The 23330-nt window shown below is 42.0% G+C and overlaps 2 protein-coding genes across 6 annotated transcripts in view; one reads left to right on the top strand and one right to left on the bottom strand.

Annotated features, from left to right (window-relative positions):
* Gdap2 (ganglioside induced differentiation associated protein 2) overlaps positions 1-9419 on the bottom strand; it is a 56918-nt gene extending 47499 nt beyond the window's left edge. For 3 of the 4 annotated variants that reach the window (XM_052731516.1, XM_052731518.1, XM_052731517.1), the window contains exons 1-2: positions 9258-9419; positions 106-345 (exon numbers count right to left, since the gene is read on the bottom strand). In XM_052731516.1, coding sequence (XP_052587476.1) covers positions 106-281 — 176 coding nt within the window. In that variant the 5' untranslated portion in view covers positions 282-345; positions 9258-9419. The remainder of the gene's footprint in view (positions 1-105; positions 346-9257) is intronic. The other variant, XM_052731515.1, reaches the window with a different exon arrangement.
* Positions 9420-9467: 48 nt separating this feature from the next.
* Wdr3 (WD repeat domain 3) overlaps positions 9468-23330 on the top strand; it is a 30560-nt gene continuing 16697 nt past the window's right edge. Inside the window, exons 1-10 of one of the 2 annotated variants that reach the window (XM_052731513.1) lie at positions 9468-9576; positions 12157-12359; positions 13454-13663; positions 15652-15770; positions 16928-17006; positions 18336-18431; positions 19315-19425; positions 19610-19711; positions 20397-20494; positions 22614-22718. In XM_052731513.1, the coding sequence (XP_052587473.1) occupies positions 12189-12359; positions 13454-13663; positions 15652-15770; positions 16928-17006; positions 18336-18431; positions 19315-19425; positions 19610-19711; positions 20397-20494; positions 22614-22718 (1091 nt within the window). In that variant the 5' untranslated portion in view covers positions 9468-9576; positions 12157-12188. Of the gene's footprint in view, positions 9577-9984; positions 10010-12156; positions 12360-13453; positions 13664-15651; positions 15771-16927; positions 17007-18335; positions 18432-19314; positions 19426-19609; positions 19712-20396; positions 20495-22613; positions 22719-23330 lie in introns of those variants that run through there. The other variant, XM_052731514.1, reaches the window with a different exon arrangement.

The raw sequence follows: 23330 nt of genomic DNA, 5'->3' as shown, positions 1-23330 counted from the left end.
TATGTGTAAAGGCAATATTTCAATTATGCTAGGACATGAATAAAAAAGTACTCTAGAGAAAAATAACGAGGATTCATACACAGTAAGATATAATGAGAAAGTTACCAAAGAACCACTTTTCCATTAATGTCCCGGTTATAAAGAAAAGGTGATCTGATGGTGTCTTCCTGGAACGTCTCAGCTGTGCGGTCAGAGGAGCTTAATTCATCTTTATACGAGTCACCCCAGCTTAGTAGGGTGTCCACATCCACAAACTGGGAAGGTGCACCCAAGGGATCCATGGAATGGGAACTTCAGCTTGTGTCTCAAACTCCTCAGCAATTCAACAATTCCTGAAGACTTTAGCTTAAAAGAGAAGATGGAACCATTTTAAGACAAAAGCACAAATATTACTCACAAATATTACTTTAGTTCTACTAAACTAACACAGCAAACTCTGCTGTGGAATGGAATGAGTCAAGAGTACACTATGTGTCCACAGTCACTGTAATGGTTGATTAAAACAAGGACAACAGGACTGGAGAGATGGCTCAGTGGTTAAGAGAGGGACGCTCTTCCAGAGGACCTGGGTTCAATTCCCAACACCCACATGGCAGCTCACAACTGTCTGTAATTCCAGTTCCAAGGGACCTGGCATCCATGGCAAAACACCAATGCACATGAAATAAAGATAAATTAAAAAAAAAAAAAAAAAACAAGGACAACAAAAAAACTCTTAAAAAATTGGGAACAAGGCGGGGGTTATATAAGTATAAATTCCTTTCAATAACTGTAGCCTTTGTGATCAAAATTATCACAAAAATCACACCAGTTCTATTTTCAGAAAGGACTACTCATTCAACACTCTCCAGCATCCACTATTGCAAAATAAGTAAATAAAATGCTCTATGATATGCTATAAGATATAAATAGATGAATAATATGTATAAATTAAAGAATTCCATCTGATAATAATGCTGATATGTTAGTAAAACTGAATGAGACAAGGAAGTCACTACAGTTAAGTAGTAAGAGCTAATAAAAGTTTCAACTAAGGACCAAAGAAGACAGATGAGGCTTGGGTTAAGAAGTAACATGTGGGAGCTAGAAAGATGGCTCAGCATATACTACTTTTGAAGATGATCTGAGTTTGATTCTCAGCTCTCAAATTAGGAAGCTTACAACCACCTATAATTCCAGCTCTAGGGTATATGATGCCCTCTTCTGGCCCCTGCATTAATAGGCACAGACCACACATAGACATGCACATTTATACTTAACTAACATGTAGAGGTAAAATAAACAGAATCTAACACAACACAAGATATGGTATACAGGACTGCACATAGTAGACAGCAAGTTGTACAAAAGTTGGAAGAGGAAGGTTATAGGAAGGCATACATCGTCTAGAGCTGGACCTAGGTCATGGAAAATTCCACCAGAGAAAGGGATGCTCAACTTACCACTGAGTTCTACAGCTGTTTCAGTAAACTGTAGACTCATTCATCCACTCTACCTTTGTAAGCACTGGGCATATGTTAGGTACTGTTCTAGGTCCTGGTAACACTGGAAACAGCGCATTTCTACCTTAGGGCGCCCATGTGTCCCCAGAGAAGAAAGGTGATAACAGTGTAACTAGACTGTGTGTTACAGAGGAAGGTGACACATGAGGAGCAAGTTAAATTGAGAAAGCAAGACAGGAGGGAAAGAGCCAGGGCAAAGAGCAAAGGGCAAGAAGGAGTGAGCAGCAGTTCAGGAGGAGCCAGGAAGTCATTCTGGCTGGAGAATCTAATAGGTAATGAATTAGAGGATGAGGTTGGTGCAGAGCAAGGCCAGATGACGCAGTTGTAAACCATGCTAAAATCCTTAGCTCCTACTCTAAAGATGAGGGAAGCCACTAGAGGGTCTTGACCATCACAACTAAATACAATGCTTGAAAGGACTCTACCTAGGGAAAGCAAGGGGGCAAGAGAAAATAAAGGCAGGAATCTAGTAGAAAATACAGTCAGGAATCTAGGAGATAGTAGTCATGAGAAATGTCAGCTTTGACATATAATTGACATGGAGAACTAAAGGACTTTCACAGGAATAGAGGGTGAGGAAGCACACAAGTCAGACAATGGCTAGATTACTTGCTTGAGCAACTGAGTCAGATAGTAATGCTATTCATAGAAAAGCGAGATTGGAGGAAGCTGTAGGGTGAAGGAAAAGCAAGGGATTTCCCCCTCCCATATGGCTTTTTGAATGTGCTGGTTCAAAATGTTCATTCCCTAGCCATGTGTTTATTGTCAAACTGACAACTGGATGCTTGAAGCTAGAGCTCAGAGCAGAGGTTCAGCTAACAGACCTCAAAGTCTCAGCATGTACAGTGTTGAAAGCTACAGGAACTAGGGAAGATTGATGCAGAGCAACTGCAAACAGGGAGAAAGAGCTCCTAGGACTGAGTCCTACAGCAAAGTGTAGACTAAGAAAGACCGCCGGGAGAGAGAAGGCTGGTAAGAAAGGAAGGAGGCCCAGCACAGGTGGTAGTGGAAGGCCAGGAGAAGAGGCTGTTCCTGGAGTGCTTCAGAAGGACAGCCAGAGCAGAGTGCTACCAAAGGACCATGACTGAGTGGGTTCAAGAAGTGAGCAGACAGATGAAGAAGGAAGAAAGTCCATCTGGGAACTAGTTTTTAAAAAGCTTTTTGACATGATACCAACATTTATTGTCACACTCCGGGAGAACACACATGCTCTTCCAAAACTTGGTAATTTCTTGGTAAGAGAGATGGATATAAGTAGAAGCACGGATCTACCAGAATATGCCAATTCTTCTATACACATAGTTAGGTAGAAATGTGGTCATTCACATGGCAGTTAAGATTATACCATGATAATTTGTATTAGCATTCAATATTTATACTAAATACTTCTTTAAAATTGAATTTTCTAGATGTTGTACTTAGTTCACAATTGGTCTTTGAACCTGGAGGCAAACAGAACTTTGCTACATGTTTATAAGCACCTGAGCACTTGCTCCAGGCAAACTGAACAGAGGACAAATGCCACTCACTCAATGTAATGACTGTCTGCAGAAATTCTTGATTGCAAAAAACATGCTGACTCATGCTCAAAGTTCTTAGTCATGAGAGAGAGAGAGAGAGAGAGAGAGAGAGAGAGAGAGAGAATTCATAGAACACATAAACAGTTTCTAGATTGCAAACTCGCATGTCAACTTTTTGGGATGAAATTACTTCTTTAACTTCTATTTCTGACTATAACATCTGTTTCTAGAACATTTGAAAATCAACAAAAAGTTAAATGATCAAGAAAAAAATTCTCAGCTTTGGTGCAGTTCTCTTTTTTTCCTGTGATAGAGGTAAAATCACATTGTGTGCATAACTCTGAACCCAGCTTCTCTTAACTTTGTCAGGTGACTAGGTCCACGTTCAATTACACAGCACAACAGGGAAATGTGGCATAATGCAAGTCACGAGCCCCTGTGTGTCAAGGCCTAAGTTCGGATCCCTGACTCACTACCTGTGAGCTGTGATCCTTGGGGCGAAGCCAGAGTTTCTATCTAAGCAGCAGTGATTAACTCCAGGCTTATTGTGAAGACTAATGCAAAAAACTGTGCCAAAACTATCCGGCAGAGCACCCGACGTAAAGCAAGGCACAGTGAATTACCTATTAAAATATCCTCAGGCCTAATGGAACCACTGTCAAGAAGACGTTATATTTCCACGAGACTCAAAGTACTCACTTGTCAATCACCATGCAAGCTAAATGCTGGGTGCTGAACTAAGTTACAGTCTTACAGACCTTGATGTCATGATTTCCCTTGACATGTCTTGTTAATCCCTAATAATCCAACATCTGTTCCTTTGCCAATAGGGGAAGGAAACCACACAATCAGCAATCCTGACTGCATGTTCCTACATTAGCTGGACCCTCCATCAACACCACTGTTTTACTCATTCACATCATCTCTCCAAGTGACTCTGAACAGCACCTGCATAGAGAATTTTTACAGTGTCCTTCAATGACACTCACCTTCTGGCACTCACAGGGTACAGTTTCCTCCTGCAATACTCAGGGCTAATCTATGTAACCAAGAAGATAAAATGAAATGATTGTGTGGCTTCTTCCCTTCCACAAACAGTTAGAAAAGGCACTGTGGCCATGCCTTGCTCTCTCTCTAATTGTGTTCTGAAGGTGTTAGCCTCAGGTCTCTGCCAAAAGCTAACGCCATGCACAGGCTTCTAAATAAACCACTGTAGAAGTGTGGATCCTCTGACCTTAGCTGGCCTTAAAATTACTTCAGTCACAGCTGGTGTTTTTACTGCAACCTCATGAGATACTGAATCAGAACCTCGTAACAATGCAACAATGCTACTTTTGAATTGCTGACCTGTAAAATCTGTGAGAAAATAAACGCTTCTTGGCCTATTATGTTCCAGGCATTCTTTCGGCTTTTTTTTTTTTCTTTCTTTTTTTTTTGTGGTTTTTTCGAGACAGGGTTTCTCTGTGTAGTTTTGGTGGACGTCCTGGATCTCACTCTGTAGACCAGGCTGGCCTCAAACTCACAGAGATCCGCCTGCCTCTGCCTCCTGAGTGCTGGGATTAAAGGCGTGCACCACCACCGCCTGGCTTCCAGGCATTCTTCCATTCAAGAATGTTGGACACTGAATGTCTAGTGGAAGAGACAAAGCCACAAAACCACACTAGCACAAAATCACAGAAACAGTGTGATAAATGTGCTATGATAAATGGGAGTGGGGGAGACAGCTAGTTTAGACTAGAAAAGCAGAGATTGTCCTCTTCAGAAAGCAGCAAAGACCAAAAACAGCAGGAGAGTTTTACACAGAGGCAAAAGTAATTCTGAGAGCTACACATGATGAATGTGACAGGTAGAGAAGGCATGTTACAAATACGCTCTCTAATCCTTACAACACTTTCATACAGCAGGTACTAAGACTCTTGTTTCATTACAAGCTCAAGAGGCACAGTCAGCCCAAGGACATGTAACTACCATGTGGATGCTGAGGCCACACCCAGGGCATGTTGGTCCTGAGGCCCATGTCACTCCCTCTGCTCTCTTCTCCACCTGCTGCTCAAAACACTAACTTCTCCCCAGTTCCAAGTCCATCTTCATGCACCTTTCCAACTTCTGAGTGATCTCAGGGTATATTCTGCATGCTTAAGCCAGCCAAAAGGGCTTAATTCAAGCACTTTACCAGCTGCCCTTCACAAGAATAACATCAGTTCTCCCTTAACATCTTCCTCTCTCCTCCCCCAGTCCTCCCATTCTTGAAAATCTTTCCTCCCTCATTTCTTCTTTAGACCGTAGAATATCTCCCCCCCCCCCCCCGTCCTTTTTTTTAATCCCTTTTTCGGTAATAACTGGGGTTGAACCTAGGGCCTTGGGCATGCTGGGCAAACACTATCACCAAGCTCTATCTCCAGCCCTCTTTTTACTCTTTATTTTGAGATGGAGCACCCTAAGTTGCCCAGCCTTCCCTTGCTCACTCTAGCTCACATAGGCCTTGAAACCAGATTCTTCTGCCTCAGCCTCCTGAGTAGCTGGGACTTCAGGTCTGTGGCACCAGGCCTGGCTCACCTCACTCACATTATGTAATGAGTGTGTATGGTGCATGTGTACATGGACATGTGTAAGCATGTGAATGGACGTTAGAGATCAACAGCAGACATCTTCATCAATTGCTCGTTCAACTTATTATTTTTTTCTAAAATGCAAAATTTAAAGGTGAAATCACAGCTTTTAAGTCTAAATTTTGGGTCAATGCATCTTCACTAGCTATACTAGCAACATCTAACATATAGCACACGTTAATGTGTATCAAGCTGCTTCAAGTCAATAACTACTGAGTTCATTTTCAGCTAATTTACCTGAATTGTTAGGGGAAGCTATGGCCTGGAGCTCAGTGATTCAGCCAATAAACTTCAAGGACCCTCCTGTCTCCTCATTCCAGAGCTGAAACTACAGGTGCACACCATAGCTTTTTCCATGGGTGCTGGGGATCTGAACTCAGTCCTTACACTTGAGTGGCAAGGCTGGAAGAGTGAAACATTGCTCCAGTCCCCACTTCACTTTTGAGTATTTGTTGCAGAGTTCTGCTTCCTCTTCCATTTACTCAACCTCCTGCAATTTTCCTTCAGTTTAACAATGATTAAAGCTCTGATTTCAAGGTCAACAGAAACTTCTTGAGTTTACCACCTCCCCTGTGAAATCCCATTATTGTCTTCGCTGCGCACTCTGGTAGCTTTCTTATACGTCCAATCATATCCAGTCAGTAGTTTGTTGGATCTCTTCAGCCATTGTGATCCACAAGATGGGTATTAAATAAGTGATAACTAATGCTCACAGCTGACTGTAGGGCTGAAGTTAATGACATTTTCTGGAAAGTGTCCTAGTCGTGAAATCTGGTTGGATTCTTTTGCAGGCCCACCTCCACAGAGAAACTGATTTTTTTTCATTGAAAGGAGAATTAACTCCCACCTGCCCCCAACATATACTTATGGCCATGCTTGTGCCCTCTCCCCATCCGAGAAAGTAAGTGGAGCAGCAAACCTAGAGGCGGCAGAGACCTGAACCCCACAGGACAGGAGCTCCTAAGAGACCCGAGGTCACAGGTCCTTTTGAAAGAAATATGAGAAAAACCCTCTGACCCCACATAATGTGTGTGTAAGAGCTCATACAAGCACAGATATGCATACAATTGAAAGGATTTCTGGACCTTAGATTAATTCTAGGGACAAATTGAAAACAAGAAGGGGACATGGATATGATGGGAAGTGTGTGTGTGTGTGGGGGGGCAGGACAGAGAGATAACTACAGTATTCTATAACCTTAACCATAATTTGGATAATACTAAAGGGAAAAATACTTCCCACTGGAAATCAATTGGTCAGCTCTGAACTTTGAACAAGCTTGTAAACAAACACTACAGTTTAGTAAAACAGGCTCCTGAGGCATATTCTCATACCAAAAGTTGTTGGACTCAAGAATAGATCAGATCTATGTATTAGGCCAAATACTTTCTTTCTACATTAGTTTAAGAGAAAGGATCCCCAAACAAAGAGAAGCTACTAAATATTCTTTACAAGTCAAAGAGTACACTACAAACAGTTCTTTGTAGCTTATTTACCCCTTAATCTTGTCATCATTTGCTTAAAAAACCTTCTAAATAATGATTTACAGAAAGAATTGAATTGCCCAGAGAAACCAGATTGTACTGTTCAAGATTGGGCAGCATTAGGCAAGAACACTTTGGATCACTGTCTCAAAACCTAATTTTCAAACAGCTAAAAAGAATGGCATCAAGCTAGGAGTGGTGACCCACGCCTTTAATCCCGGCACTTGGGAGGCAGAGGCAGGCGGATCTCTGTGAGTTTGAGGTCAGTCTGTCGTACACAGATAGTTCCAGGACAGCCAACACTATGTAGAGAGATCTTGTCTCAAAAAAAAATTTTTTTTCTTAAGTATGGTATAATTTCAAAAAGGAAAGTGAGAATCTCTAAAATGACAAGCTGTCTGTTGGTTGTTCATGTAGATGAGACAGGTATGGAAAGTACATAAAGTTGGACCATGCATCTGACCTCTAATAATTAAGCAGCTTGTTTGTTGCTTTTGATTAATTACAGGTTTATTATTCTTTATGGCTTTTTATTTCAATATTTAAAAGTTCAGGATATATAGGGATGAAAGTACACACCACACCCATCCCTATGCCAAATCAGTTATACTTGAAGAGTTATTTTATGCAAATGGAAAGCTGCTCAGATGAAAAAGTGTCAGTTCTCAAATATATTAACAATAAATACACTATAACAAAAAAGATGTCTAAACTTCATTCGTGGTCCCAGTTCAATTTTAACATCGTCATTCAAAAACACTCAAAGCACATGCTCTAATGGTGAATTAGCAGTGTCACACAGGCATTAAACAAACCTGAGCATGCTTTGGTTTGCAAGTCTTCAGACAGTGAGCAGCTTGGTGCCTTAGATAAGAATGTAAGGTTCTGTCCTTGAAGTAGTGGATAAGAAAATGTCTAAGATTAAGATGTGCTATCTTAAACTGTCCTGGAGGTGCACACCTTTAATCCCAGCACTCAGGAGGCAGAGGCAGGCAGATCTCTGTGAATTCAAGGACAGCCTGGTCTACAGAGAGTTCCAGGGCATTCAGGGCTACACAGTGAGAAGCTGTCTCGAAGGGGGTTAAAATGTGCTATCTTAGCGCTCCGTATCTAGACTAGGCTGCCTTCTGAGTGCTGGGATTCAAGTTATGGACCAAGCTTGGCTTTGATCCCATGATTAAAGATGACAACATCAATTGGCAATGTCTAAAGGTTCGACTGGCCTGAAAGCTTCTAAACTATTTTTCCACCAAACACATTTTTCACCTCTAACAATGTAATGCACAGCATCTACAGGAGGTAAGGAACATATACACCTATCCAAATGCTCATCCCCTGCTTGAAATAAATCTATCGCCACAATTTCTTACCTTCTCATTCATCCAACCAAAAAAAAAAAGGCATTCTTGTTTCAAAACACCTATGCTGCTACAACCACCATGTATGTGTCTCCACTAAAACAATTTTCTTAAATATAGAAGATGAGCTGAACATGTTTTAAAACATGAAGAAAACTATTCCTGATAAACAATCCCTAAAAATTAAGCAGGAAGACAAATCTGTCAACTGCACTTGTCTACCTGTCTAATTTCTAGGCTGGCTGCAGAGGGCTTGTTCAATAAGTGACAGCAGGAGATATTTCTTTTTATGGTTATATGCCAGCTGCAGTTCTATACAGACAGCTACAGCCATCAGAGCTCATTCTAAAACTTCTAGACAGCCCAAGGATAGAAGAGGGCAGAAGTGAAAGAGAGAAAAACTAATTTCCTCTTGTTAACAGAGCGGCTCAGTCTCAGTCTACAATCAAGGACGGGCCAGCCCAGGGTCACTTCCCTCTCAAGAGGCCTGAGAGCGGAAACACAAAGCCAGACCAATGTCACTCCAGGGACTGCGGGGGTCCCTGGACAACTCAGCATCCCGGGCTCGGCGTCTGCTCAGGGCGGACGCAATCTTGGGCTGTCACCCGCAGGGCTGCCCGTCACACGGCATCCCAGCATCCCGAGACGTGCGCCTCCAGAGCTCCACGCCCAAACCTGAACTGGGTGTGAGCCCCAAAGCCCAGGTCGACACGCCAGCCCGATTCCTCCCAGCCGCCGCACCCGGCCGTGCCGCCCTCCCCTCCCGGCTTCGCCCGCCTCTCACGGCGCTCTGGCGGGCCCATCCGGGCGGCGGCCGGCAGCTCAGCTCCGTCGCAGAAGGCGGGCGTGTGACATCTGCACACAACGACTGCCAGAGGCGGAGGCTGAAGGGAGTGGGTCTCCAGAGGCCGGGGTGACTAGCTTCAGCTTTCTGACAGCAAAGGCAGCCGCTTCCTCTCCGCCACGCCGCCCAATCACAGCGTTCCGACGTCACTTCCGCCCTAAAAGGCAAGAGGAACGCCGGGCGGAAGAAACACCCAACCGGACCGGAAGGGGCAGGTCCCGTGGGCGGGGCTGTCTAATGGAGCCTCGTGGAAGCTGAGGTGAGTGTTGCTGGCGGCTTGGAGATTGCGGGGCGCGCTTCCCTGCTCTGTGGATCTGTAGAGGGGCCGGCGCGGCGGAGGACTCCGTGCTGTGGGAACCAGGGAGGCAGCGGGGAGTCCTGTTTCCGCGGCCGTTTGCACCACAGAACCCGAAGGCCACACGGCTGCTCCCGGGCCGGCGGGTGCAAGGCCGCCGGAATTGCCCGACTTTTCCGGGGTATTTGGGGGGGTGATGTGCAGTAGAAACTTAGGAGAGTAGGCGAGGGAATAATTTGAGCATGACAAGATTGGAGGAAGAGAAACAAGTTATTTGAGAAATAAGCAGCTGGTTGAAGTAGCTGGGCTAAAGTAACTGGGTACCCGTGGACCCCTGCATTTGGCGAACAGCTTAGCCCTTTAAAGCCCTGGGGTAGGGACAGTGCATTTGAAAACGGTAAGTTGAGGAGTTACTATGACTTGGAATGAAAAACACGGAAGTGGAAGTGCTGGGTAGAACACAACTGCAGCCACTCAGTGATGACAAGCTGGAAATGAAAGCGCTGCGAAGAGAAAACCGGAGGCTAGTCCGAGAAGCAGTCAAAGGAGATGGCAGACATAGCGTCGAGCGTGGTGATGAAATGCAGTTAGATGGGCTGTACTGGAGCCTGGCTTTGGCGCTTCCTGGTTGAGTTTTGTGCTAGTTGTAAAGCATCTCGGTTTATTATCCTTGTCTGTACAATGGGGATAAGAATTATTGATAATAATTATTCAGTTATTGAAGAGAATTTTTGTGCACACGTTTACGATGTACCAGACATTTTTCTAGTGTTTTGCTTCTGCTAACGCAGTTACTGCGTGCCGTTAGAGAACTGCATGTGTTAATGCACAATAAATTATTTATTGTACCTTAAGAACTCTAAGCCTTGCTACTGTGATTTTTTTTTAATGAGTCAAAGGTTAGTAGACAGTTTTAAACCTTAATAGCTGGGGAGATTGTGTGTTTTAAAGTAAAATGATATGACGGGTTTAGGAAGTAAGGTAGTCATGGAAGGTGTTTGAGGGGGATGTCCTATAAATGCTTGGAACTCTATTCATGGATCTAGACACAGCTAGAAATGGAGATGTGGAAGTCTCCAAGCCTCAACATGCTGTATGGATTCTCCACTGAAAATACTGCAGAAGGGTGTCTGATGAGCAACTTTCGTTAAGCTGAAGGAATAATTGCAGAAGAATTGAATTCTTTTTTGTTTTGTTTCTTCTTTGAGATAGGGTAACAGGGTCATATGTAGCCTAAGCTGGCCCTGGACTCCTTACGTAGTGACCTTGAATTCCTGAGACCCTGTCACTGCCTCCCTAGTGCCTAGATGAAAGGTGTGTACCACCACACATGGCTTGTTTAGCATTGGTGATCTAACCCAGGGACTCTACTATGCTAGGCAAGCTGAGCTACATTCTTAGCCCTTTCCTTCATCTTTATTGGGTTAATCTAGGTGCCCGTGAGGGAAAAAAAAAAACAAAAAACATGAAGCCAGATTTACAGTAATCGTTGATGAAACAATTCGGTCTCAGCTTACCAGTTTCGGTGTGAGAACTTTGATAGTGGTTGACAGGGCAAAAGAGAATTTAATGGCTGCCATGAAGCTTCTGTGTTAGATGTTCATGAGGTGATTGTGACGGTGTCAACAATTTAATGCTCAAGGGGTGAGGGATTTCATGTTGAGTAAGGTCAGTAAAGCTTAAGAAGTCACAAGTTGCACGTCGTTGGATGTGCACATGTACATGTTTATCTGAGTATGTGGATGTGGAGGAGGTAGTGTGTGTGTGGAGGATGGAGGGTTGATATGGAGTGTCTTTCTCAGTCAACCTCTAGCTTACTTCTTGAGACATGGTTGCCCAGTCCTTGCGTGGCTTGGGCCCTGGAACCCTGACTGGGGGAAGCAAGGGGATGAGGAAAAGACAGACACATGGACACACATATGGAAAAGCTGAGATCAGTTGGTCTGGACTCTCAGATGGAGAGTCTGTAGCACCCCAGAAGCTCATCATGTTTATTACATACAGTTGAACAGGAAGGAGAGGTTATTGCATACAGATCAACAAGGAGGCAGGTTTAGCTAATTTCAATAGGAGCAGTCTGTAGAGGAACAGTCTTCAACCAGTAAACATGGGGCAAGAAAGCTACAGTGGACATTTTCTGGAATACTATAAACATCGCCACTTGGACCAGAGGAAGGGGTTGCCACTCTCGTGGCTCTGAGGCATTTGAAGTCCTTCACATGGCTGTTCTCATGTCAACAGGACACATTCACTCAGGGCTTCCTCTGCTCCACACATAGGGTCTGTCTGAACTTGGTGTTCATGGATTCAGCTATGCTGACTCTGAGCTCTAGGGATCTGTCTGTCTCTGCCTTCTGAATGCTGTGATCCCATACACATTTCTCTGTGCCTGGCTTTTTGTTTGGGTGCTAGGGATTATGTTTGTATAGCAAGTACCTTACCATGAGCCAAGTTATATGCTTTTGACCATATGAAAAATGGTTTGTGTTTGTTAGCCTTCCAGAGCCAATGTACTGCAAAGCTGAATTTTGTTTATATGCACAGATTGCCTTCCCGGTGGCTTCAGACATCCTAACATGGGGCTTACCAAACAGTATCTCCGATATGTGCCTAGTGCTGTCTTTGGCCTGATTGGTAGCCAAAAAGGTAACATCGTTTTTGTGACACTTCGTGGCGAGAAAGGACGCTATGTGGCAGTACCTGCCTGTGAGCACGTTTTTATCTGGGACTTGAGGAAAGGCGAGAAGGTGAGTCAGAAATGAATAAGTTGACACTGATTTTAGAGTGGAAGAGCCCCGACTGACCTGCCTGCATTCATTTGTGTGTGAGCCCTCAAGAGATCACCCCCCCTTGCTTCTATCTAGACAGCTAGCAAACATTCTGCTGTGTTCTGCAAAACACGGTCAAACAGGAGCTGGCTTCTTATATGTCTGTGTTAATTTTCATAGGTCGTTACTTGTAGCTCTTATTAATTTCTACTTTTGTTTACAAGTTCTACTTCTCAAGTTCTGCTTGTGCGCACAGCCAATTTTAAACGTTAGGATTTTATACAATGGTTTTTTTTTTTGTTTTGTTTTGTTTTGTTTTTTTTTTGGGTTTTTCGAGACAGGGTTTCTCTGTGTAGCTTTGTGCCTTTCCTGGAACTCACTTGGTAGTCCAGGCTGGCCTCGAACTCACAGAGATCCGCCTGGCTCTGCCTCCCGAGTGCTGGGATTAAAGGCGTGCGCCACCACCGCCCGGCACGTTAGGATTTTAAAAGGACTGTTACTCCACTGTGTCAGTTGTCTTTTTCTTATATATGCTGATGAGATCCAGCAGTTGCAGAGCTCTTCTTTGACTGTGATTGAAGTTACTCCTTTTTGCTAAGCACATAGAGATACTTGATTCATCCCTGTTTACTGTGTAACTCCCGAGAGGTGAGATGATAGATTGGTAGATAGATAGACAGATAGATAGATAGATAGATACATACATATATATACACACACACATACATACTTGCTGATACCCAGAGCCTCTTGGGATGAAACCACTAGTACTATAGTGCCATGAGGTTGTGTTAAAGCAAGGATAGGTTTATAGCCCATTATCTAAATTCACTAAGATAAAAATTTGGTAACTTATTTCATTGCCTGGATAATTTGCATGTGTATACCAATGTCAAGCTTGAGATGAAATGATTACCTTTTGAGAATCTCATTGTCTTTGCATGTAGAATTTTATCATTGTGCATCAGTGGCTGTAAATTGTTAATGCTCACTTTGTTACTGAAATCATTCCCACTCTGTGTCTTGATACATGCCTCACTCTTCTGCATTGGTGTTGGTTTTTATGATTTCAGATCCTTATCCTTCAGGGGCTTAAACAAGAAGTCACTTGCTTGTGTCCTTCCCCAGATGGGCTGCATCTAGCTGTTGGTTATGAGGATGGATCCATCCGAATCTTCAGCCTCCTCAGTGGTGAAGGAAACATAACCTTCAATGGACACAAAGCAGCTGTCACTAGCTTAAAGTACGATCAGCTAGGAGGAAGACTGGCTTCTGGGTCCAAGGTGAGCCTCAGGGACAGATGTCTAGCGTTTTTTCTCACACTTATGTAGAAGCAGGTTATTTACATAAACTGTTACATGAAACTGGATTCTTAGTGCTAAGCTAATATACAGTCGGGAGAAATAGAGTGAGGAAGATGGGGGTACTCATGGAGGGGTATTCTCTAGTTTCCTGTTATGTTCACTGATAAAAGTCTGTGTAATGAAAGAATAAGACAAAGGTACTCTGAACCTATCATATTGTAGAAGAGCTACCCCAAACTATAAAACAAGTAAGACTGGAAAAGAAGATGGTAATAATTTGCCAATGAATTCTGTAAAATTAGTATTATTCCTATGTTTTTAAAAGTTAATGTGTTAGAGCCAGGCATGCTGGCACACACCTTTAATCCCAACAGTTGAGATGGGGGCATCTGCATCTCTGTGAGTCACAGGCCAATCAGGCAGGCTATGCCCTCCAGAGATACACAACTGAGACCCTCTCTCAAAGAAAAAGCAAAGCACAGAAAAAACATTGTTTTTCCAGCACAGGAGAAGGGAAAGTGAGCTATTTGCAATTGGTAGCTCCTGAGGGAGGACAGGCAGTTTTCTTCAGTATAGTGAGATTGGGTCTATCAGCCACACTTCAGGCAGGCCCCATGCTCAGGTATTTGGCCAACACAAATCAGACTCTGTTTCTTGTGCTTTTGTTGTTATTGTTGTTTGGTTTTGGATTTGTTTTTTTTAAAGAGGAAAAAGAACATGAAGTTGGGTGGCTGGGATGATTGAGGGGGAGAATATGATAAAATATATGAAATTCTCAAAAAATAAAAACACAAAGAAGAAAAGATTGATAGATTTGAAACATACATTTAAGACATAAAATATTTCACATTTTTTAAAGTTATAAAAAAAGAAAAGGGGAAAGTATTTAATAAAATACTATCATCTACCTATTAGACTTACAGTAAAATAAGGTATAAAATATAACATGTAAGAGATAACATTAATGAAAAAGACATGAGTGAACAGTTTTAAAGCCATGAAGGTAGCCATTATTCACCACAGATCATGAGAAAAATTAGCATTAGGGATGGAGATATGGCCCAGTTTGTAGGATACTTGCCTAGTGTATAGGAATCCCTGGCTTTGGTCTCTAGTACCACATAAACTTGTCATGTGCCTGTAAACCTAACACTTGGGAGATGGAGGCTGAAGATCGGAAGTTCAGAGTCATCCTCAGCTACAGAGTGAAATCAAGGCCAGCCTGGGGAGCATCAGACCCTGTCTCAGAAACAAAAGTATCATTAGTGTTCAGAAAAACAAATTGAAGTGATTATGAAGACCAAGCATTCTTCCCTGAAGAATTTCAGAAATGTGATAATACCCAGAGTGCACAGATGGGAAGCTTGTCTTCTCTTACAGATCTTAGATAGTTCTATAGACAGATGCAAAGTGTAGTATTTATATGGACTAAGATAAATGTACAAAGATTTGTGCATGTGAATTTTCAGTTTTGCATATTTTTAGTAACAGAAAATTGGAAATGACCCATATGTGTAAAATATAAACTTTAAATTGTGACACTAGAAATTAGAGTAGAGCAGAATTAACTATCAAAGTGCATTAAATAAGATGGTTGTAAGCTGAACACATAGCACGAACTCTGTTTTCTTCTTTATTTTGTTTTGTGATTTTGATGTAGGGTCTCACTGGACTGTTCAGCTTGCCTCCCACGTAGCTAGGACTACAGGGGCCTGCTGCCATACTTAGAAATCTCTGTTTTCTAGCAAGAAAATAACCCAGAGATCTCATGCATATACAACCAGAACAATGTAAAACAAAGTCTCTGCTCATTTTCGGTGATGAAAGGGTAGGCTGCTACCTAACCTGCTTTCCAAGTTGTGCAGGGTGGTATATGTCTTTGTAGTGATTGAGTCCCATTATTTGTAACATTTGACCTTTTGTGGTAAGAAGAATGTTTTTTCTTATGTGTTACTTTATCCCTTAAGGATACAGATGTTATTATTTGGGATGTGATCAATGAAAGTGGCCTCTACCGTCTAAAGGGACACAAGGATGCCGTCACACAAGCTCTGTTCCTACGAGAAAGGAATCTGCTAGTTACAAGGTAAAGACATGATGGATTCCAGAGTTTGATGTGGAGTTGGCCTCATTGTTTATTGTTCCCTGCTGTGGTGCTTCCTCTTAGGTTGCCAGCTCTTCTTTTTGACCCTCAAATGCTAGAGTTACACAGTGAGTTACAGCATTTGGGAATTTTCTTTTCTGATTCTCTATAGAGTGGGCATTTATCTTCTGGATCGCTAGATTCAGGAAAGCAGAATTCTAAGCTGTATGTTTGGTTTAGACTGCCTTTTGAGGAAAAATGTGCGTCATAGGCCTAATCAACATCTGTTAGGTTGAACCATTTGAGAATTTTATTTTTGTAATGTCAAAAGTGATCAAATATTATCAGTTTCATATGGCTCAGCCTAATGTAACCACTGTCCATAAGGTGTTCACTCAGGAAAGACTAAGATCATAAGGTTTGTCAGGCAGTAATTACAGTAACATTATAGTGGCTCAGGAAGAGTTGAAGAGCCCCAAACCCTGTCCCAGTGGAGATTTGTTTCCTATTGGCAAGGGACGGGAGACACCTGAGTTAGGGGAATAAGAACAAACAGGTTTTGAGAATGATGTGAGAAGAGCCTGACCTTGGTTCTGTGGAGAACATTAAATTGGTAAACTTTAAAAATAAGTTACCTCAGTGTTGTGGGATGAGAAACCAGCAGTGGGCAAAGAGATCATGTGAGCTACTGAATAATGCAGGTTGGAGGAGGCGTTCAGGTTTTTACAGATGTGGACTGGCATTCAAACTTTAGAGACCACACAGAGGAAGTGTTTCCAGTGCGGAAAAACTGATGATGTGGATGACAAGGGAGCGGGGGTGGGGGTGGGGGGGGTGGGGGTGGGGGTGGGGGTGGGGTCCTGAGATGTTTCTGTGTTAGACAGAATGCCAGTGCTGTAAAGTGAAGTGGTGGGAGGAAGGCAGATGGATTGGGTTGTGTGTTCTGTAGCTCAGTCATTTCTGTGTGTAGGAGTGAAGCTCCTTATTTTCCTGGAAGAGCAGCCACATGGAGTTGGAATTCTTGGCATATCAGGACAGTCAGATAGAATAGCTTCCAGCATTACTGCTGTATTATTCTAGAACAACAAGTGAGTTGCTTACATCCCTGTTAGTTTAATGAGTCTTCCTAGTAAGATTTTTTTTTCTGGTTTTTCTTTTAGTGGGAAAGATACTATGGTAAAGTGGTGGGACCTTGATAACCAGCACTGCTTCAAAACAATGGTTGGCCACCGAACTGAGGTACGTGTTGGGTCATGGGCTCCAGAGAAGTGTGACAAAGCAAAAAACAAAAGATGGTTTCTCCTCTGACCTTCCCTGGTTCTTTTTACTGTTCACACTGATCTGTGTGTTGTCTTGAGAGATAGTGAGGTTGGCTGGGAAGAAGCAGTGCCAGCCACTGGAATGGATGTAGCTTTTCTGGTCTTGTACACGTAAGCCCTGGGTGACTTATAACCTTTGAGTTCATTATTTTAATTAAATTCACCTATGACTGTTATGTCAGAGTTCTCTAGAGGAACAGAACTTATAGAATGAATCTATATGTACATATAGAAAGGGGATTTATTAGAATGACTTACAGGCTGTGATCCAGGTAGTCCCAACAATGGCTGTCAACCCGTGGAAGGTTCCAAGAATCTATGTGTTGTTCAGTCCATGAGGCTGGATATCCTAGCTGATCATCCGTAGATACCAGAATCCTGAAGAAGTAGGCTATAGTGCCAGTCAAGGAATGGATTTGCTAGTCAGAGTGAGAGCAAGCAGGCAAAGAGAGAACAAGCTTCCTTCTTTCATGTCCTTTATATAGGCTGCCAGCAGAAAGTGTGGCCAGATTAAAGGTGTTATCTTCCCACCTCAAAGATCCAGATTAGAAGTGGGTCTTTCCACTTCAAATGATTTAGTTAAGAAAAAATCCCTACAGGTATGCTAAATCATTTGAGTTTTAGTTAATTCCAGATGTAGTCAACAACCAAGAATAGCCACAATTGTAGAGACATTTAATGATATTATGTAGACAGTGCCTTTTCTGGGAGCATACGTACACCAGAAGGGTAGTTTATGTTTTATGATTTATTCAGCCAAGTTTAGAGGCTATTTTAAATATCTTTGCCTCCCTTTATGTCAGGTTTTCAAAAACATACTGGTAATAATGAAGTGGAAAGAGGATTCTATGAAAATTGACTGGCATCAGTATCATTGTGTCACTGTTTAATTCTTGGATGCTAAAAGCTGAGAATTATGAAGGCACCTTTTATTTGTTAGACATTGCCAAAAACAATATGAGACCTGGAATCATGGACTGTGCTTAGGATTTGTGATGAGTAGCTATTATCTAAACAGAACAATAGGAATGTGGAGAAACTCCTAGTACCACATGAGCAGTTTCACCACAGGCCTTTCCCCCACTGGAAAAGTGCTTCAGTTAGTGGATTTTAAAAGATCTCCTTAATACACTTTTCCTTAGATTTGGAATGCCAGAGAGACTTCATTATAGTGAACATACACTTTTGCAATGCTTTTTTTATCCACTTGGAGTATTAAAAAAATGATTAAACTGTTCTGTATTCTTAGGTGTGGGGCTTGGTTCTGGTTTCAGAAGAAAAGCGACTAATCACTGGGGCTGCAGACAGTGAGCTGAGAGCCTGGGATATCGCCTATCTGCAAGAGGTAATTACTGTGTTCAGATCATGTCCAGTTGCTAGTTTTCACAGTTCATCATCTCATTGACACAGAATCAGATGGGATAGAAAGAATTCTTACATTGATGACCTAAAACTTCTAAACAGAGACTTTTCTTCATTGTGCCTTCACTGCTGTGGTTTATTTGAGCTGAGAAGAGAGGATTTAGGGTTAGAGCTTCTGGTAATAGTGTTGTTTAGGTTGTGGCATTTCAGCCTGTATTCCTGGACCTATGGACATATGAAGGTGGACTTCAGAGGACTTTCTCTTCAAACAGCAGTCTATGTAGGATGCATGCGTTCTTGTACACAGATATATTCTCAGGAGATTTACAGTGATTCTCAATTTGTGTGTGTGTGTGTCTGTGTGTCTGTGTGTGTAGGGGGGTGATTAGAAACTTTAGGCTTAGTTGGAGTTAGTGTATAGCCTTAGATCCAGTAGCCACTGTGATGGGTTTTATATATCTTAGACTAGCATTTGTTTTTCCTGTGTTTAAGGAGAAACTGTAACACACCTTACACTGCCTCTGCCAATGTCAATACTAAACGCAGACTTTCACTCTAGAATATCTTTTCCTACAAAGAGAAAATTTTGAAGTTAAGGAAGGGTTGAGCCATTTGTTTTTACACCATTATCTGCTCATATATAGTCCTTACATTATGGAAAGTCAGTGGAGATAGTATAATGGATGATGTTTTGTTGTATATAATGCCAGTTTCTAATAAATTCTGAAACTTGTCCAGACATTGAAGAAGTTTATCAGAGGTCACCAGTTAAGATGTAAGTGGTTCTAAGAGAGCTTCTCGATCATTGGGGTTAAAAGTCATCCCTGAGACATTTTAACTTTTATTCTTTGATCTTTACAAAATAGATTGATGACCCAGAAGAACCAGAGCCCAAGAAAATCAAAGAGTGTTCTGGAATACAGGACATGCCTGAAGCAGAGGATGGTACCCCTGAGACAGATGAAGCTTCTGAAGATGTAATCCACTTTGTTTCTTTGGTTGAGCTTTGTTAGTATGGCAAGAAAGGACAGGTTTTAGTACAACCATCTCCAATTATCATTTTCGGGAGTGTTTTGTCACCTGTATATATTAAATTCATGTCTTTTCAGAGGTGTAACAGAACAGATGTTTAACCTCCACGTTTTCTTGCTTCCTCTGTAGCGCATCCTTTCATGCAGAAAGGCTGGCTCCATAATGCGGGAAGGAAGGGACAGAGTTGTCAACCTTGCCGTGGACAAGACAGGCAGGATTCTTGCTTGCCACGTGAGTACCAGGCTTACAGAACAGTAAGACTGTTCTTTCGATACTCATTCTTTCATAATTCAGTATGGGCCTGGACTTGTCTTTGGATTATTTAATAATTCAGAAAATGGGTCTGGAATGAGAGCTCAGTGGTTAAGACTAAGTAATGCTCTTGCAGAGAGCCTAGGTTTGAATCCCATTGTCCATGTTGAACTGTTCTCAGCCACTTGTGACTCCAGCTTTAGGGGCTCTGATCAGACACATCTGGCCTCTGCAGGCACCTACACTTCTCATACACACACACACACACACACACACACACACACACACACACACACACACACACACACACACTTTAAAATTTAGTGTATATTCCTGTGTGTCTAATGTCCTAGCATAACATTCGTAACATAAGTAAAAGTAAATACCTTTGTTGTTAGCAACCATTTATTAAAGACTAGCTTTTCTCATCATTGTGAAAGGTGCATGCTGTTTGGCCTTCAAAGGAGCACGGAGTGGGAAGTAATATTCTCACTTAGAGACGAGACAACACACCCAGGCAGATTAAGTTATTCATGATGATCCAGCCAGTAAGGGAAGACAGATAAATTAGGGAAAACTAAATGCTGGTTAGTTCTTACTGGGTATAAGCTAAATTATAAACTGCCTATCTTAGACTCACATTGCCTGCCTTTTGCCTTTCTAGGGAACTGATTCTGTACTAGAAGTATTTTGTATCCTTTCCAAAGCGGAAGTTCAGAAGAAAATGGATAAGAAGCTGAAAAAAGCTAGAAAGAAAGCAAAGTATGTTTATAAGAAAAAAAAAAATAGTGATAAAAAACATCCTGGGTAGCCATATATTATAGAGAAACTGACTTTTAAAACATTTACTTGATTACATATTAGAGCTAAAAACTAGAGAGTTGGTGGGGTACTAGTACCATAAGGTTTGGATTTCTGATTTATACTTCTTTATTCCTAACACATTTCTGAGTCGCACTAAGACCCACACAGAAATAGACTGCAGATTTTTAAAGCCAGGCACACTGGGAATGTATCTGTGTCAATGCCAGGGAGGTGCAGTCAGGAGATTCTTCAGCTTACTGGCCAGTCAGGAGAAGAACCTAACGCAGCCCGCGAGGACCAGCCTCCACAACTACACCCAGGGTAGCAGAAAGAATGCCTCAGAGTAGCGAGGGCTTAGGGAAAATTCTTACCTATCTGAGGGCTAGACTTCTATCTGAGGGGAAAATAAGGAAACACACTTGGTTTCTGATGGGAACTTTCTCTTTCACTTCATCTTGAAAAATCTTTCTCTTCTCTCTGTCTCCACAAGTTATATCTCTTTACATACATCTATTTTCACAGTTACATTCTCCACATAGCCGTATACTTCTATATACAGTTACATCTCTTCTCTACATAGCTCCAAATCTCTCTCTACACGCATTCCTCTGCACACATCTCTTTCATATAGCTCTGTCACCTACATCGCAGCAGCTGTCTCACACAGCTCTCTCCTCTGCTTCACTATTCATCGTCTCTCCTCAGCTCTCTGTGCATTCCCAGCTACATTTCCCTTTGAACACACACACACATGCACACACACACACTTCAATAGCCAAACTCTGGACAATTATATGTTACATTTTCAGGGGCTGACCCATTCTCATAACATACAATAGTAAGTCACAGTTTCTCTCAGGCTAGGGAGGTCACACTGACTGGCCAGTGAGTAATGCTTGGCCATTCACGTAGCTCTAAGTGGTCAGGGTTCCTAGGTAGAAAGTAATATTGAAACCCAGGACCTAAGCAATAAACAGTTATTTGGCTGAACCTTGAGTGGTAAGGAGTGCGTGCAGAAAGTCAGTTAACAAAGTTGCTTCAAGTCTGACCTTGATTCAGCAATAAACACCTGGGAACTTGTCCTTGTGTATTTTATCTGCAGGGGCAGCTAGTCTGTTTTGAATTTGTTCTGAGGTCTAGCTAAATGTGTAAAAGGCTTGTTTGTGACTTTCCTATGTCGATCTGAATAAAGAAAAATATCCTAGTATTATTTCTATTCATTAGAATTATATAGCTTAAGCAGAAATCATCTTCCTGACCATCTGCAGCTGTATGTGTGCCTAATAGATGGAATATGTACATGAGATAAGCACACAAGCAGTGGGAAAACACCCAGAGCAGTTTTTAGGGAAGAAATGAAGTGGCACATGAGGAAAATTACAGGCAGAAACAAATGGATTGAGTCAATGACCCCCATGGTCTTTGCCAAGTGGGGCTCCCATCAGAATTATTCATTTGATAGGTCAACTTGTTGAATATCAGTTATCTGCTGTATTTTCTTGTAGCCTCTGGTAAAGCCATTGCTACTAGCAGCTCCCAGCAAGAACCAGAGGACTTAAGGTTCTCTAAAAAATACTGTCTTAAAGTGGAGCATGGTTGAGGAAGACAGACATCCTACATGGGTGTCTGGCCTCCACACAAACATACCTGGGGAAAAAAAAAAGAAAGAAAAAATTCTTTAATGGGTGATTTATCAAATTTAAAAGTGATTTTTAAAATCATATGATAGCAAATGTTTTTAGATGTGTTCTAGCTCACATGACAAAGTCCAACTAATTGCAGGCTAGAGACTTGTTGAGAAAGTTCAAGAACTAGCTAGAGAAGTCCACCAGGAACACTTCAGTGCAGTGACTTGGGTGACAAATAATTGCAGGAGATGTCATGGGCCTGTTGCATTCCCAGTCTGTTTATTAAGGGTGATTAGTACACTGTAGTCTGCTCAGCTCTCGAGGTGACCCTGGTGGCCAGGCCACTCCCCAAGAATCATCCACTTGTTTGTCCCAGAATGCGAGTGGCAAGAGTGAGGATGCTCCTGGAAAATCAATAGGTGATACTTTAGGTGTGTTTCCCTTCCTAGATTGAACTCTGCCAGTGGGGAGGAGGACCCTGAAACTAGTGTCTCAATGACACTGCAGGATGAGATCCATCGGGTGGCCAATATCAAGACTTCTTCCAAGATCAAGTAAGGAAGATTTAGTGTCTTAAGTATTATAGAGTAATAAGCTACCAAGTGTCCCTGGCACTGTCATGGTATTTGCCAACATGTGTGTGAATTACATTTGAAGGTGGTGATCATGTCATACTCACAAGCCCACATGCCTATTTTTTTTAATTGATTCTTTCAGGCTGCCAATTAAGAAAAATGTTATTCTTTGTTCAGAAAGTATTTTAAATCTTACAACTACAACACAACACAGAAACAAAATGTGTCAAAACTAAGAGCTGAGACCAGATTTTATTTATTTACTTATTTATTTATTGCTTTTTTTTACTTTAAAATCCTATGCTTGTGGTTTCTGAGATGGTTCAACAGATGTAAAGAAACATGTTGCTGCCATGCCTGGCAGCCTGTCTTTGGTCCCTGGGACCCATACTGTAGAAGGAGAGAACTGATGATTCCTTCAAGTTGTCATTTAGCCCCCCACACTCCAGTTGTGGTCCATATACATGTATACATACACACATACACACTCAAATAAGTAAAAGTAATAAAAATCTTTTAAGCCTATGCTCAACTGCTGCTCAATACCCAGAACAGTATTATATCTAAAATTCTATATACATGGTTAAACTA

The sequence above is a fragment of the Peromyscus californicus genome, unplaced genomic scaffold, assembly GCF_007827085.1.
Source record: "Peromyscus californicus insignis strain IS unplaced genomic scaffold, ASM782708v3 Scaffold_9__1_contigs__length_137607984, whole genome shotgun sequence".
Taxonomy (NCBI): Eukaryota; Metazoa; Chordata; class Mammalia; order Rodentia; family Cricetidae; genus Peromyscus; species Peromyscus californicus.
Note: the sequence above shows the minus strand (reverse complement) of the source record. Positions and strands in the feature narration are given on the sequence as shown.